We start from the raw sequence: 17,535 nt of genomic DNA, 5'->3' as shown, positions 1-17,535 counted from the left end.
GGGAGCTCGAGTTTCGCGGAGCCAGCAGCCAGGCGCGAACCCCTACCCGGGTCAGCCCGCACTCACCGGGTCATCGGCGTTGATCGGCGCCACGCTCCCCACTGTTGCCAGATCTGCGCTGCCCCCCCCGGGCCGCCAGACCCCGCTGGCGCAGGGGAGGGTCACTGCTCCGGAGCGGGCCCCGGCTCCAGGCCCCCAAGCCGGGGGCTCGAGTTTCACGGCTGGCCGGCGGTGGTGCTCCTCACTTGCCGTCGCTCTCTGTAGCGGTGGGTGAACTCCGGGTGACGAGGCTTTGTGTTTCAGCTCAGTGGTGTCCCTCGTCCCGTCTCACGCCGGGATTCTGCCTCCTCCGGAGCCGGGAAGCTCAGTTGCTACTGGCGGCAGCCGCCGGCCTCGCTCCGCAAAATGGCGGGTCGGGACTCCGCCGGGAAGGAAAGTCCGCCTAGGGCCGCTGCGGGGCTCCGTCGACTTCAGAAGACAGCGGGTATCGACCCCCAGAGCCCTGGGCGTTCAGCGCTCGCTTTCTGGGGGGTTGCTGTAGGGGGTAAGGGCTGTTAAATGGTCAGGACGGGGGTATTGAGCCAGGAGCCTCACTCGGCGACATCTGTCCCGGTCGCCATCTTGGCCACGCCCCCCAGTGTGCGCTTTTTGAGACCAAAAACAGTTTTTGCCTTTGTCAATGTTTCTTATAATGGTGAGGGCCCTGCAGCTCCCACACCAATAAGGTTTTACAAAAACCAGGCCAAAAGAAGTCACACATTGACAAAACTAAAAAGCTGACCAGGCCCTAACCAGGTGCAATTAGCCACAGAAACGTCATTAGAGCCGGTGATATTGGATCATGCACACCTCACTGTGACACCACCAAACAATCCAGTAACCACTAAAAACAAGAAAACACAAATTCATGTCTCTCAGCATTCGCAGTTTGGGATTCCCTAAAATGCTACACCAGATGTGTAAATTTCAGCTGGAGGTCAAGAAAAAGAGAGAACTCAAACTCCAATTATGTATCCTAGTCAGAGAATTTAAGCAGCAAAAATGTAAAACTGAGTTCCAGAAGATTGGAAGAGCCATCCTTCTTATTTTTTTTTTATTTTTTTTTAGGAGTAGTAAAGTTAGGATTTTGTCTTACGTTTTTAAGACAAAATCCAAACTTTTTTTTTTAAACCCGTGTGTTGGAATTTTATGCTTTTAACCATACAACATCAGAATATCAGATTCATCCATCACATTGTGTCGCGCACATAGTCATTGAACATTAGAGAGAAAGGCACATTGCATGTAATAATAAGGCAGTGGAACCAAATCAAGTCCATTTAGCGACTTTTGTAGAGAGGGCAGTCCAACCTGCAAGGAGGGGTCTCGATTAACCGTTCATCAATGACGCCAGACGATCCTCGGGTATCAGCACAGTACATCAAAACACAAATGTGCTTTGTCATCATTCTCAACAGCAATATATAATAAGTCAACAATATAGTAGGGTCAGCATCAAATTTACATTTGCATAATTCTGTAATAGCGGCAACCTAAAGGTAAGCACCCCTTCTATCCCTAAAGGAGCTTTACATAGGGAGGGCATCCGACTCTAGGGCTCCCCGCTCTGCAACCACTACATCCGTTCACTCCTCATCACTCCTCGGATATATCTGCAAAGGGCCCCACACATCCCTCAGCCTAGAGGACATTGGTAACCGCTCCGCATACACAGCAGATTGCTCCTGGCAGTATATCCGATCATGCAGCCAATCCTTGAACTTCGGAGCTATCCCTCTTCCCCACCTACAAGCAATTCTACGTTTCGCCCTCAAAAGAGCAATATCGACAAATGTCCTTGCCTGTTTGGGAATGTGCCTAGTGTAACCCAACAGCATCATCAAGGGGTCCATTTCAAGGGTAGCGCCCATCATGCGTTCAAGTGCCTTATGAACTTGGGACCAATACTCGTGCACATTCGGGCATTCCCACGCCAGATGCATGAAACCCGCCCCAGGCTTCTGGCATCTCGCACACCTGTCATTGTCCGATAAATGAAACCGGTATTTCTTGGCGGGAGTATAATATATACGTTGCAGGAACTTATAGTGTATGACTTTAAATCTGCATCTAGCTGTTATATTTTCCGTGATGCTGCAGCAATATCTCCATTGTTCATCTGATATCTCCTACCCCAGGTCTGCCGACCACTGGGTACGAGCGGAGCTATTGATGCCTGTCCTTCATTCCCTGATTGTTTTGTATAATTTCGACACTTGGTGTTTCCCATCAGGGGAGCTTAGGAGAAGCTGTAATGGCACAAAGGTCTCTGGTTCCGAATGAAACTCTGGATGTACCATCCACATCCCCTGTCGGAGACGGACGTACAAGAAAATCTCCAGGGGGGTGGGGTGACTATCATGAAATAGATGCTCCTGCGTCCGATATTGGCCACTAAAAAAGAGGTCTCCCCATGTAGTAATCCACAGTAGTTTACACAGGTTCCGAAATCCCACCTCCTGCACTACGATCATGCTGGCGTGATACACGAGGGGCAATCGTGGCGAGTACAGTAAGTGCACTCCCAGGATGCGCACTATACGCCTCCAAGCGTCCACCGTACAAGTGACCGTCGTGAAAGGGCCCCACACATCCCTCGGCCTAGAGGACATTGGTAACCGCTCCGCATACACAGCAGATTGCTGCACACAGCATCCAGTGGACCCTGGACCGGTCCGCCAAGGGGGAGCGGGCTGGAAGAGCCAACCTTCAAGATAAAAACATGTTCCAAAATCTGTAGCAATGCCCTAAAACAGTCATACCTTCCCCTTTCCCAATAGAAACTCTTCACACCCAATAGTCTACTGGACCCTCAAAACTGAAGAAACGAAATCTAATTGACTCCAACTTGTGTTAGAACTGTAAGATCAGCACGCAAGACTCAACACTTTTTTTTACCTGCAAACTAGTCAGACCATATTGGGACAAGATATCCGACCATCTCAGTAACCTCTTTAAAACACGCAGTTGGTTACGCTTCCCAAGGAAATTGGGTCGGTTTACAGCCCCGAACAGACCCTACCCTCCAACACACTCACCTCACCAGATGTACTGCTAACTTTTGTAACCAAGCTCAACCAGCTTAAACGGAAGTTGGCTAACTGCTTCTTCTTCCAGACATGGTAGGCATGGGTCGCATATGTACACAGTGCTCTTATTAATCAGATTGACATCCTGAAAAGGTACCTTCAATTATGTAACACCATTGACAGATGTACACAAAAATACAATTTCCCATTGCCCCTACACTCCCTTTCTCCATCTAGACCTTAAAGCTGCTCTCCACATTCGCACACCCAATGAATCCAAAGTGAGGCAACTGACAACATACCCCCCTCAACCTCTCCCTTCTTTCATTTCCAGTTTCACAAACTCCGCCTTTGCTTATCTCGCTGCACAAGATCATTTTTGTTTTGCTTTCATATCCGGCAATCTCCTTAGTATCTTCTATCTCATATTACCTTGTATGATATATTGTTCTCGATGGAAAGTTTCTAAGTACTTTCACAATTGCCGGGTGTTAAGACATAACCGTTTCGAGACACTGTACCTAACCTTTCCCTCTTGCATGCCCTACTTGCTTTGATTACTTAAAAAACCTTGTTTTCTCAATAAATATTCTTGAAGTAATTTTTTTTTTATATATACATCTAATGCATTTTTGGTACCTGCTTATCAGTTCAAGGTGCATCTTAATATGACCTACAAAAATGTCTGCTAGTTCCCCGCAACAACTTACTTTAAGATTGTTGAGATTAATAGGCTCTTTTAATCAACTACCAGATTTTAAAAGTTGTAGCTTCTTAGTTTTTTTCAGTCTGGTGTTTAACTGTTTCAATTGTTGCAAAAAATGAGATTTTTTGTTGGCAAAATAATCTGCATGTACAGCTGAGCGAAAAAAGGGGCACCGTTTTTTACATGCAGAATTACACAATGGATGTGTTAAATTGTTTTGCAAGTGTTATCAATACATGAATTGTTTGCAGTGCATCTGTATCCTTGCTTGTTACTAATGTGTTTATTTGTTTCTTTTTAAGACCAGCAAGAATCAAATAAAAGTAGACCTTGTAGATGAAAATTTTACAGAGTTAAGAGGCGAAATAGCAGGACCTCCGGATACGCCATATGAAGGCATGTATAGCTTTTGTATTTTAAGTTTATCAAGTCCTCATCCTTCACAATATTGTAGTTTTTTTATGGTCTGCACAGCCGAAATGTTTGAAGTTGTCAGGCAAGTAATGCAAATATAGAAATTATTTTTGAAAATCAACGTTCTTCTATCAAACATGCAAAGTGATGAGATTCCCTCAAGTGTTCCCAGCATTCAAAGTCATACAATGTTATAGAGTCCAAACAAACTTTTGAGAACATTCTCCTGTGGTTTAAAAGTAATCTAATCACTTATAACACTATGGTTAAGTGACATTACCTCCTTCAGCGTATGGCATGATTTTCTTCTCAAGCCTGACCATTCAAGTTAATGTTTTTTTTAATGCTCAAGAGCACTTTTATTTTAAATATTACGTAATCAATATGACTAAGTTATACAGCTGGGATGCACAAACTATTGGAAATATTGTGTGCAGCCATTAGTACTAGTAATTATTGACTGTAAATATAACCTTTAGAGAAATATTTGTGTAAATCTTTGCGTCCAGGTCTTCATTTTAAATGTTTTCTGGATTTTGATGCATGTACAATTTTACATAGTGTTTTTGGGACCTAATGTATTGTGGTTAGATGTTTATGGTTGACTGAATGTGTACTGATTGAGGTCTCATCCTGAAAGGCTGGTGCCTGCGAGTATTCGGTGTGTGGGATTGTATTTTGGCTGTGAATGCGTTGAAGTTTCATTCTGGCAACCTGATGCCGTGGGATTATATTTTGGTATTTGGTAAATGACTGAAGTAGCAAGTCTGAAAATGTTCCTAGCTATCGTAAAGGAAAGTTTAAATTCTATTAAGGACACAGAGGCAAGGACTAGGCTGTTCTCTCCCAACTTTTTCTCCAGCAGCCTTTCAAAGAAACCATTTTCAACAACTACATTCCCTCATAGCCCTTCTATCTCCCTCTTTCTACCTGTGTACACTGCTTAGATCCGTTTGCTCTACTCTTGTTTATTGGACTCAGTTCCTGGTAATAAGAAAAAAAACAAGTTGTCTATCGACTCATAATAAGCGGGACAATTATCAATCGGCAATGTACAGTAGGAAACCTAGCTTCTCATGTTACACCCTAGGCCAAAACGTATGTGACAAGTCACTGACGTAATTATTAGCACTAGCATTCAATTGCAGCTGATGTAAGTTTTACACAATCATCAAGACCCAGCAGTTCATTGTGTCTCCTCCCGGGAGGAGCTTTGAGATAGGAAGCACAGGGTGGGCTAATCCTCTCCTCAGTGTCCTTAAAATAATTGAAACTTTTCTTTACGATAGCTAGGACATTTTTCATTCCATGACAGGACCCGGAGACGAGGATTAGGCTGGTTTAAAGCTGATCAACTACTATGTTTGCCAGAGAGTACACTTGTTTCAAATAAAACTTTTAAAAAGTGGAATCAGGTGATCAATCATCTGCGCCGAGATGGTCTACCAGTTTAGCTCTTAAGGAGAAAGCCTTAAAGGCCATACCAGCTCTCACGAGTGGGCCCCAAAGAGGGAAGTATCAATACCCGCCTCTTGCTTAACCCATCTGATCCATCTGGCAATCGTAGGGGAAGAAACCGCTTTATAAGGTTTCGTAAGGGCAATCGATAATTGACGCTCACCTTGAGGACGCAGCTCCTCCGTAACAATCTCCTACCTCTTCAATGCATGAACCATACACAATTTATGAACTTGTTCAAATGCTGGATATGTCACCCAGTTAGTTACTTTGTTCGGTGAAAATTCTGAAAGGTCACCACTTCCCAGGTAAAACTCTACCTGTAATGTCCAGGACTCGAACAACTGAAACTTGATGGTATGAAATTAAGCATAACAGCATAGCCAGTTTCGCTGATATTGTCTTCCTAGACGAGTATTTTTTTTTTAAACTTTATTTTTGTCATTTCACAGAAGAAACCTATAATAACTCCCCCCCCCACCCCCAGTGACATCAAAACAGCACATATGCACATTGACAGACATTAAGACACGGCTGGATGGACAGCGGTCATTCTGAGTTACACAGGCTTCAACAATGTATCTACTGCAGCGGCTTCAAGTTGTGCAGAATGCGGCCGCGAGGGCCATTTATGGCCTAAACAGGCGAGGCTGCCTATCCGAAAACGGATTGCCTTCAAGGCATTAAATTTGGCCTACAAAGCCCTTCATGCTGTGGGAGCTAAGTATCTCCAAAGGAGACTCGCCTTCTACCACCCGGCTCAATCTCTCAGATCAGAATCTCTGTTCCTGGTGGTGGTGCCGCGAGTAAAAAGAGCCCGCATTGGAGGCCGTTCCTTTTGGATTGCTGGCGCCACAGTTGTGGAACTCTCTGCCGCTGACACTGCGCGGAGCTACTAATTTACTTGCCTTCAGGAGGGGCCTTAAAACCTGGCTGTTTGCCCCTTAGGCCTTTATTTCTCTGCTCTGCCTTCTATTCTGTTTTATCACTGTGTTGTGTTATTCTGATAAGGGTCTCATTACAAAAAAAAGCGCCGGGACACTCTTTTTGAGTAGCCGTGCGCTATATAAGAATAAATATAACATAACATAACATTGTACAATATATTAAATCGCAGCCAGTAAAAAGTATGTGCAGGGAAATATACCAACTAATGTGTTGGGTGTTTTCCCCTTTACAGTGTAAAGGGGAAAACACCCAACACATACTTTTTAACCAATACCCAGCTAACCACGGAATAAAGTTTTTTGTTTGGTAAAACGGTTTGGTATTTTTTAAATTCACTTTTTTTTGTACACTCTGTCACAAAAAAATCCCGCTCCGCAGTAACCTGGCGTTGCAGCACACCAGGGAGGCATTCGGCTTCTCCTGGTGGGCCCGATGATGAAGCATGTCACCACCCAGGGTGGTGAGTGAGGGCTTCCAAAAAATCCCTGAGAAATTCTTGCTCGGGTTCATTTGATTCTCTTTTCTTTTCTGTGCTGGACACAACTATCCCTGTGTGGACACTCTTCTGTTTGTAACTATTACCTGGGGGACCGAGAGTGCCTCTTCCCTCTCTCTCTAGTTGTTGTTACCATTCAAGTTATAGCCACCCGACACCTAGCTAACACCAGCATCCATTTATAAGCCAATTTCCTCTTCCTGGGTCTAGGTACTAAAGCCAACAAGCAGTATAGGGGCGTCGGCTGAATGCGAATCCCTGTAGTGGCAGTGATATGGTCCACCACCCTCTCCCAAGACGAGTATTTATTAGAAGGCCAGGATTAATACCAAGAAAGCACCTAATTCACGTCCCATAGGACTGAGTACCTAGGTTTAGGGGGTATTGACAACCAAATTCCCCTCAACAATTTGCACACTGAGGTGTGCCCCCATTGGATGGCCGTTCACTGGCAAGTGGCCTGCAGAGATTGCCTACCTAAAGGTATTGATAGACCTGTAGGCCAACCCTTGCGAAGCCAAGCTTGCCAGAATATTCAAAATCTAGACAACATCTGCATCCACTTGGTGTTGGAGACCCCAACCATCTAGACCAGGCAGAATTGGTACAGTTTGTCTGTACTATCCGCCCATGCCTTGGTGAGCAGGGCTACAGCGTCTCGTGAAATCCCTGGGACTTTCCAAAGGCCCCGGTAACCCTCCATGAGACGAAGAGAACCCGTCTGCACTAGAGGGTGGGGGTTGTCCTGGGGATTCTGAAATATTCGAAGAAAGTTCCATCATCACTAGAAACCATACTTACGATCTCCAGATTGGTGTAGTCACTACCAGGTCTGCCTGTTTGTGCACCTGAGCCACCAGTATCATTATCATCGCAAAGGACGTGAAGGCATACGCTGACGCCTAGCCTAATGGGGGTCCGGTCTCCAACTGCAATCTCGATCGAGTTGGAAGGCCAGACGTGACGCGTCGAAAAAGGACCTTACTGTTCCTGCAGTTGCCAAAACATATGAGGGTGCAATTACCAGAGACTGACATCCCTCCAATCGCAAGAGTGCTAGTCGGCCACTTGATTGGAACTGCCCTGAAAATGTTTCGCTGACAGGGAAATATGGTTGGCCAGGCAATACTCCCATAGTGTGCGCGCTAGGTCCAAAAGGGTGGACTGCCCTCCATACCCCACAGATGATTGACATTAGACTGCCACCATTTTGTCCATCTTCAAGAGAACCAAACACTGAACTTTCTCCTTTGTCCAACATCTGAAGGCGAAGAAACCTGCCATCAATTTGAGACAATTGATGTGTAGAGAACGTTCTGCGGAAAACCATTTTCCTCTGGTGGAGAAATGCCCACAACGAGCGCCCCTCCCGGAGCCCCTGGCGTCAGACTAGATCACCAGGTCTGGTTGAAAGACTAATATCGCTCGGCTGTTCCACGCCTGCATATGGACAATCCACCAGTGCATCTCCTCCTTTGCTTCTGCTGAGGGTCGAATCTACTGCGAGTACGCAAGGCCAGTCTGCAAATAAGAAATTTTCAGGTATTGCAGTGTGCGGTAGTGTAGGGGTGCCTTAAACTTCACTTGTATGGAGATTTGGAGATTCTCCTACTGAGCTTGTGCCTGTTCTTGGTCTGCCTCCGAGCCGGGAGGATGTGGGTTGCTTTGACAGTCTATCAGGAATCCCAGAAATTGCAAGGGCTGGGCCAAGAGCGGTCTTTTCCTTGTTGATCACAAAACCTAAAGATGGCAGAAGATCGATGGCCTCTTCTGCAAGTGTAAGGATAGGCACTGTGGGCGTTGATTCATGATCAGAAGGTCGTCGAGATAGACTATCAGATGGATCCCTCACGCCCACAAACGTTTGACCACCAGCCAGCCTCATCAACTTGGTGAAGCGCCAAAGGTCCGATGAGAGACCGAAAGGTAGGGAAGCAAATTCAAAAACTTGAGAACACCAATGGAATTGCAGGTAGCTCCTGTGAGGCGGAAAGATGGGGACCGTCTGGTACGCGTCTTCCAGATGTACCATCCAATCTGAGGTTTTTTAGAAGATCTGTCAAAAGATGCATCACTTCATCTTAAAGTGCTGGTATCGGAGCCGTCCGTTGAACTCTAACCGAGCGTGGACAGCCATCCCTTTTTCCCATCCGGAAGAGGTTACTAAGGAATGCTTCCGGATGGGCAGTCGTGCGGACCATCCCACTCTCTCCCAAACAGAAAGATAAAACTCTCGCTCTCTCGAGCAGAAAGATCAAACTCTCGCTCTCTTGAGGAAATATAAATTTTATGGTCAAGATGTGTTCCCTAGCGCGTACCCCACCGTCTCCATGTACGAGTTAAAGTGCATGTAACTTCCCTCCTGTACCAGCTATGAAGACGCAAATACATTTGCGTCCAACGTTAACATGTCCTCTTTCAGACCCACCATGAATGGGTTGAATGGTCCGTTCCTAAGTATGCTATGCCAACGTCTTTTGTAGTGTACTTCTACGTTTTTCAGCTCTGGCTGAGTAGGCCCTGAATCTCTGCCACCGAGCCTCTTTTCTGGCTTCTGACTCCGAGGGCCTCTGCCCAGGCTGCCTCTGTACCCGTGAACTCTGACTTACTTTCAGCGCGGCCCCTCTCGCTCAGCTCAGCCTGCTGCCTGCCAAGATCGACTATAACCTTCGAGTTATCTGTTCCGCTCCCCGAAAATACATTTCTGCCTGCCAGTTTCAGTAAACATTCCCCTCAGCTGCAGAGCCAAAGGGCCGGCCTGTCTCTATGCAAGTAATTCAAGTAATTCATAGCCCTTGTTGCCATGCTCCCATGGAAGGCCCATGCCCCCACGCTTCTCATACAGACACTCAGGCGCTTATACACGCACTCACAGCAAGTATAGAATAGCTTCTGCCCTAGAGACCTTTCCGCCCAGATAGCTTAGTTCCTAAACATCAGATACCAGATATGATAGAAGCACAAGTTGATCTTACATGCCAGACTTCTGTCTCTTTCCGTCAGTGTAAATGTCAAGTCCCCTGCACCCTCCAGCTTCACGTCAATCACACGTCCTGCAGCTGTGCGCGCATCCAAGCTTCCGATTTCTGCTGTCATTGCAACATTTTCTGTTAGTGCCACCCCTTTTGTGACACCTACCTGTGACGTTTCTAGCACACACCTCTAGTTCACGCCTCTTGATTACGCACTTGTACCACATGTATACTGTTATCTTGTCTTCTCTCAGCTGTTACGCCTCCTGCACTGTTGCTTATGGCATGAATTAAGTATATAAGCTATGTACTGTTAATAAAATGTGGCGCTCTATCCCTTCTGACACCCCTGTGGTGGTCAGAACATGATATCCTGGTCTTGACCATTCCTTTTTAAGGAATAAAACCCCTAAGAACTCTAACACCACGGACTCTGTCTTTTTCTTCCGATCTGAGTTATTATTGATTAAGTACTTACCTGCATAGAAATTAAGAGAGTAAATTAATTATTTACGTCATTTGGCGCCCGAACAGGGACCCCTCCCCCACCTCACGCGCCGGTTGGCGCATTGCAAGCTCTGTCCCCTGCCATCAGTTAGATGGACCATACGCGTACTGGCAGGATTTCCTGCATCTCCCTCTGACCCACGGAGGTGACGAAGACTGCGATCAGTGCCCAGACGAGGCGGTGAGGAGTGCGGAGGATCCCGACCAGAGCCTAGCCGAAAGAAACAAGGTCCGAGGTGTCAAGAGGCCCACCAGGTTTCCGAAGTTTTCCGAAGTTTCCCGAAGTTTTCCGAAGTTTCGAGTCGAGTCCAGTCGAGTTTTCCGAGGCCTTCTGTTTCCGTGCTTCCCGGTGAGTACCATTGCTGGGACGTATCTAGACGGGTTTGGGTACACAAGTCCGGTCTGCACTGTTTTTAGGCAGTGTATCTGTACTGTTTAGCAGTATATCTAGTATTCCGAATTTCTGAATTTCTGCACTGTTACACCAGTGTATCTGTACTGTTTAGCAGTACATCCGGTATAGGGGGTAGTCATCTATGTCTCAAATGTCTTTTCATGTGATTAATGTCGTGGTATGAATGTGACTGTTTTTATGTGCATTATTGTGTTTTCTTGTATAACTAGTTATATTCAGAATTAAGTATCAAGGATCGCGCATTCAGTATCAAGTAGGCAAAATGCCGTTTTTCAACAAGTTAAAGCAGATAGGAACTAGGAAAGGGATGTTAGAGGAAGAAATTCCTATCCGCCCTAGGGACACTCCAGGTAACTTTATGTATAACAAGCATGGCATAGATGCCATATTGTATCTAGAATTATGGACCGATTATACAAAACACCTAGACGAGAGACACAGATGGCCAGTTAATGGAACATGGGATGCCGAGTGCATCATGAAGGTAGAAGAGGCATTACGGAAAAAGAAAGCCAGACAATCTCAGAAAGACGCCATAGAATTTTGGCGTAAGGAATCACATAAACGTGCTGAAAGAGCACTCCGTAGAGAAGACAGACTTAAAGAATCAGATAAAGCTCAAGAAAACGAATTAGTTACTGAAGGAATCCGAGTAAAAACAGAACAAATAGATCGCATCCGAAGTAGCCAAGTAAACGGCATGTATCTTATGGCCGAGGGTACACCTGACGCCATTTCAGAAATACCGAAAAATCTGCCGCCACCACTGGTTCCAACTAAAGTAACTCATAAGACCACTAAAGATATATTCCTGAATTCCTACCTAGAAGATGTAGCACCAGCTTACACCAATCTGCCTGTTCGTGCCCTGCCTACTGACAGAGACGGGGATGGCACTCCGCCCCCAGGTCATGTTCCGCCGGTACCGCGACAGACTTCCCCTGTTCCGCCAGCCCCGCCACTTCCTGCACCTAAAATTGACCTACCGAAACCGCATCCACCAGATCCTACTAAAAGACAAATTCAAATACAGACTACACACAGAGATGATACCCAAGCCTCCGCTTCAGGGGGTGCGACCGCGGGTCCTCGGACCCCGCCATTGACACACAGATTAAATATCAGGGATATACAGAGTCCCCTCACGTTCAGGTCTCCTCACTTATCCCGCTTGGACGCATTCAAGGAAAACATTTCAGTTTGTAGATACGACCCAGTACCCGGTAAAGACGATCTAATGATATTGGCATCACTACGGTTAAGATCTGCTACTGATATCTTGCTAAGCTATGTAGGAATGAAGGACCGTCTAGACAGAATATACGAGTTTGTTCAGACAGGGAAAGACCCTGACAGTATCAAGAATGCCATGGAAAACCAGAAAGTTGACATACAAGCACAGATACTACGATTTTTCATAAATTGTCTAATAAGAGAACGAGATAGGCCTGGAACAGATCAGAGTGAATTAGATGCACTGAACAAGTGGGGTCAAAATATAGCCGATGGAAAACATGACAAGCAGAATTGCATAGCCAGTATGTACAGAAAAATAAGAAAAACAGTAATAGAGGTACACGAAAAAGAGAAAGACAAAGCTTCCTCTGAGGAGGAAGAAGAATCTGAAGAACCAGAAAAGACTGCAGATACCATAGCATATGTAGGTAAGGGAACTTACCTTAGGAAGGGCATCCGTCCAGAAAGCAAGAGAGTTTTCTTCTCTGCCTTGACAAATCCGAATTCTGCTGAACATCAGTTCCAGGAAACTGATAAAAGGCTTCGAGATCGAGTTGGGTACCACGTACTCAATTCTATGGATGAACAAGAACTAGCCCGATCAGCTGTATCATGGGCCGAAAATGCAGACATATATAATGATGACACGGTGGCTCAGACATTTCTGAACCTCTCCCCCGACGAACAGAAATTAGCAGGTGTATACATGATTCAGCACCTCCTCATCAAATACAGAAAACATTATTCTGCTCCAGGTCCCTTACACGAAACACTAGAAGCACTACTCATGGATAGATGGAGAGGTTTAAGCACCAAATTAATTCAAATAATTCTAGAACAACGACACAGATATAATACCTTTGTAAGCTCTGAATATGTTCCCGCCCCGCCCCCAGAAAGGAAAATGTATCACATGCAACGCCTGAGTGGCGTTGAAAGTCAGAACCCCTTACGAGAAGTGCACCCTGTTATGGGTGAGGATCGTGTCTTGAAACGCGTGTATGTACACACGCCTCTGACTAAATTAGAACTGTTAGAAATGAAGAAACTAGTCCCGTGCCATGATAAAGACCCTGCAGGTTTTCACAGAGAGCTTAAAGACATGTTACTGATGGGGGATTACACATATGATGACATTATGAAAATGTTAAAAGTACTGTTGCCCACGGGTATCTTCGAGAAATTAAAAGAAAAGGAATGGGAGGTGGGGGACACAAAGATTGCATGGGCAGAAATAGAGGACGAAGAAAGAAAACGGGTCCCGGGGTTAGGCCTTGGGGACAAAACTAAAGCATTACCAGGTTTGATAGTACAGGTTCTGCCCAGATTATTGACAACTAGAAAGGAAGATTGGGACGCCATCTCGTCCTGTAAACAGAAACATGATGAAGATACTAGTGACTTCTATTCAAGATTCGAGAAATGTTTTATTATTAATAGTGGCCTCAAGCCAAGTAGCGAATCGTACCCGCATCTTTTTGTATCAAAGTTAGTCGAGAATTCCCTACCGTTAGTTAAAAACCGTGTATACAAGGTCGAGAGTACATGGCAAGCAAACACGCCATCACAGATGTTACAAATGTTACAATATCACCAGAACAGAATTGGAGAAGAACAAGATCAGGAACAGAAACGTATGAAAGACACGAAGATGAAAATGGTAGTAGCTCAAACGGTCCCAGCCGACGGTCACAGAAAGGGTACGACCCAGACAGGTCACACCGCAGCTCCCGTTAAAGGGACATGCAATTATTGCAAGCAGCCAGGTCACTATGTACATGAATGCCCAGTTCTGAAACATAACATAGCGACAGGTAAAACTAAAGAAAGACCGCATCCGCCTAGACAAGACCATAACCAGCATCAGTCTTCACAGAATACACAGAATACACAGCCTATGCATGCTTCTTCGACTCCAGCACAGACAGTAGCGATACCACAGCCACAGCCCATTGCCGCGTCTCAGCAAGTTTCACAACAGATGTACCAGTATGCCCAGTCCGCTTATCCCGAATATTCCCGATATACATGAAACAGCCTAGAGAGGGAAGGTGGCTTGCCTCTTATTGAGATTCCTGTAGATCAAGAAGGTCCTTATGTACACAGTCAAGTATTGGGAAAAGACAGAAAGTTTTTAATTGACACAGGGGCAAGTCGCACTACGATCAGCCATGATGAAGTCCCAGGGGCACCCCTCTCAGGCTCACAGAATGTTTCCCTTGGTTTTTCAGGACAGCCTATTGTAAATGAGGTATCAGAACCAGTTCCCCTGGCTGTGGGTCCGTTATCACGTGTGACAGACTTGTTACTTACAAAATCATGTCCAGAAAATCTGTTAGGAATTAAAACATTGAAGGCTCTAGGAGCTATAATATGCTGTTCCCCGGAGGGAGTTAGACTCTTTCTACGGGATTTCAAGGGTCATTATGTTTTGCGAGAATTCGATGTCAGATTGAAAAATGTACCAGATTACTTGTGGGCAAAAGGCCCAACTGATGTAGGTTGTATGCACATTACACCATACCGTGTTACACTCAAGGCAGGTGTTGTATTACCCCGAATCAGACAATACAAGTTACCACCCGATGCTGTAGTGGCTTTACTGAAAATCATTGACGAGCTCATTGCCCAAGGAGTGGTCGTCGAGACCGACTCCAATGTCTGTAATTCACCCATCATTCCGATTCTTAAACGTACTGATCCCAATGCACCGCCAGTATATCGGCTGGTGATTGATCTTCGAGAATTAAATAAATGCATTATACCACAGTATCCTGTGGTCCCCGACATCTCATCCCTATTGACTGCCATTGATTCAGAAGCAACGTTCTTTACTGTAATTGACCTCAAGAACGCCTTCTTCAGCGTGCCTATTGATCCAGAGAGCCAATATCTCTTCGGATTCAGTTTAAATGGACGCAGCTTCAAATTTTCACGCGCACCTCAAGGATTCACAGAAAGCCCCAGCATCTATAGTCAAGCACTGAAAAGACAACTAGATTGTATTCAAATGCCAGTTAACACCGCTTTACTGCAATACGTCGATCTACTGATCACCGCACGAAGTGAGCCCGAATGTGAAAAAGCATCACTGACAGTTTTACACTTTCTGGCCGACAAGGGACACAAGGTGTCCCCTTCGAAGCTACAATTCTGTGTTCAGCAAGTTGTGTACTTGGGTCACTTGCTGTCCAAAGTGGGGAGACAGCTCACTCCCGATCGCATTCAGTTAATTGTAAATATGCCGCAACCCCAGACACAAAAGGAAGTGCGGGCCTTCATAGGCCTCACCTCATACTGCAGACAATGGATTCCTCAATATGCATTCCTAGCTAAACCACTCATCCAGTTAACGACACAGGAGGCAGCAACTTCGACTGCCCTCCCTTGGACTCAGGAACACACACAAGCTTTTGAAGAATTAAAGAAAGCATTATGCCAAGCACCAGTTTTAGCGACACCATGTTACAGCAAACCGTTTACACTTTTTGTTACAGAACGTGATGGTACAGCGTTGTCTGTCCTCACCCAAGATCAAGCAGGTTCACATAAGCCTTGCGCTTATTTCTCAAGTACATTGGATTCAGTAGCCCAGGCACTCCCTGCGTGCTTGAAGTCAGTAGCAGCAACAGCGTTAGCAATAAGGCAAAGTGACTCAATTGTTTTAGGTCATCAGTTAACAGTTCAAGTACCACACTCTGTAGAGGTTTTGTTAAACAGAACCGAGACTCAGCACTTGACTATAGCACGACTGACAGGTTATGAATTAACGCTGTTCCAGCCACACATAGAAATCAGACGCTGCAGCATCCTGAACCCAGCAACACTGTTACCTACAATTATGACAGATTCAGTTCCGCATGATTGTATAGAAATCATTAATGCAGTAACAACGCCACGACGAGACTTAACAGATGTCCCACTGACAAATCCAGACCTGACACTTTATGTGGACGGTTCATGCATGAGAACAAGTACAGGAGAATTAGTGGCCGCGTATGCCGTGACCACTGAAACTGAAGTTAAAGAAACACATCGTATTGACACACTGTCTGCTCAAGCAGCAGAGCTTATCGCTCTGACCCGAGCTTGTATTCTAGCCAAGAACAGAAATGTTAACATATACACTGATTCACGTTATGCATTCGGAGTTGTACACGACTTCGGAGTCCTCTGGCAAGAACGAGGTTTCCTGACCTCTCATGGGGCCAAGATACAACATGGTCCCCTCATTCAAGCACTGTTAGAAGCAATACATTTGCCCTCGGGCATATCAGTCATGAAGTGTAAAGCACATACTAAAGTTACAGATTCTGTTTCCCAGGGTAACGACCTGGCAGACCAGACAGCGAAACATACAGCACTGACTCACACCCAGATTACTGATGTGACAAAGACAATAGTACCGACAAAGTGTATGGCAGTTAGAGATCCCACCCTAGACGTAATCGATATCCAGACACACGCTACTCCAGATGAAATAAAGAAATGGATTGAACTAGGAGGGATCCAGACAGATCAAGGTTGGATGACGAAGGGAAAATCTACATGGTTTCTCCCCGACTCAATGGTTCAAAGCATGATAAATACAGCACATAGTCCTGCACATCTAGGAGAGAAAGCCATGATAGATTGTTTGCAGAATCTCTGGTACAACAAACACTTACGAGCAGCAGCAAAACAGAAAGTGCGTACTTGCATGATCTGTTGTCAGTTCAATCCAGGTAAAAGCGTCCCTGTAGAGCAAGGTGGATTTCATCCTCCCGATCACCCTTTTGAAGTCCTCCAGATGGATTATATCCAGATGAACAGTTGTCGAGGATTCAAGTATGTCCTTGTAATTGTTTGTGCTCTGTCCCGTTGGACCGAAGCATACCCAGTTCCAGACTATACTGCTCCGACCACTGCCAGACAGTTGGTTCGTGAATTCTTCCCACGGTACGGTTTGCCCCGTGTCGTGTATTCAGATAATGGACAACCCTTCTCCTCCGAGTTAATGAAGCAGGTTTCTTTACTGTTAGGTTACCAGTGGAAATTCCATTGTGTCCGACATCCTGAAGCCGCAGGCCTTGTAGAAAGGCATAACCAGACACTAAAAATCCGCCTTGCAAAGATATGTCAGGAGAAAGGGGTCGACTGGATAGTCGCCCTGCCAGTGGCACTATTCTACATGAGGATGGTCGCCCACTCGAGATCAGGGCTATCCCCGTACGAAGTGGTCTTTGGCAGACCACCGAATATGTGGGGGACGCCCATTCCGAAGAAAATCACTGATGTTGATTGTAATATGTTGACAGATTACCTTGCCTCCTTGA

At 45.6% G+C, this 17,535-nt stretch overlaps 1 protein-coding gene across 2 annotated transcripts in view; it reads left to right on the top strand.

Annotated features, from left to right (window-relative positions):
• The window catches only part of UBE2K (ubiquitin conjugating enzyme E2 K), a 355,329-nt gene that overhangs the window by 116,284 nt on the left and 221,510 nt on the right, over positions 1-17,535 (top strand). The window contains exon 2 of one of the 2 annotated variants that reach the window (XM_086963963.1): positions 4,077-4,170. In XM_086963963.1, the coding sequence (XP_086820089.1) occupies positions 4,077-4,170 (94 nt within the window). The remainder of the gene's footprint in view (positions 1-4,076; positions 4,171-17,535) is intronic. The other variant, XM_086963964.1, reaches the window with a different exon arrangement.

This window comes from Lissotriton vulgaris, chromosome 3_2, assembly GCF_964263255.1.
Source record: "Lissotriton vulgaris chromosome 3_2, aLisVul1.2, whole genome shotgun sequence".
NCBI classification, from domain to species: domain Eukaryota; kingdom Metazoa; phylum Chordata; class Amphibia; order Caudata; family Salamandridae; genus Lissotriton; species Lissotriton vulgaris.
The sequence above is the reverse complement of the archived record's forward strand: the minus strand, read 5'-3'. Positions and strand labels throughout refer to the sequence as shown.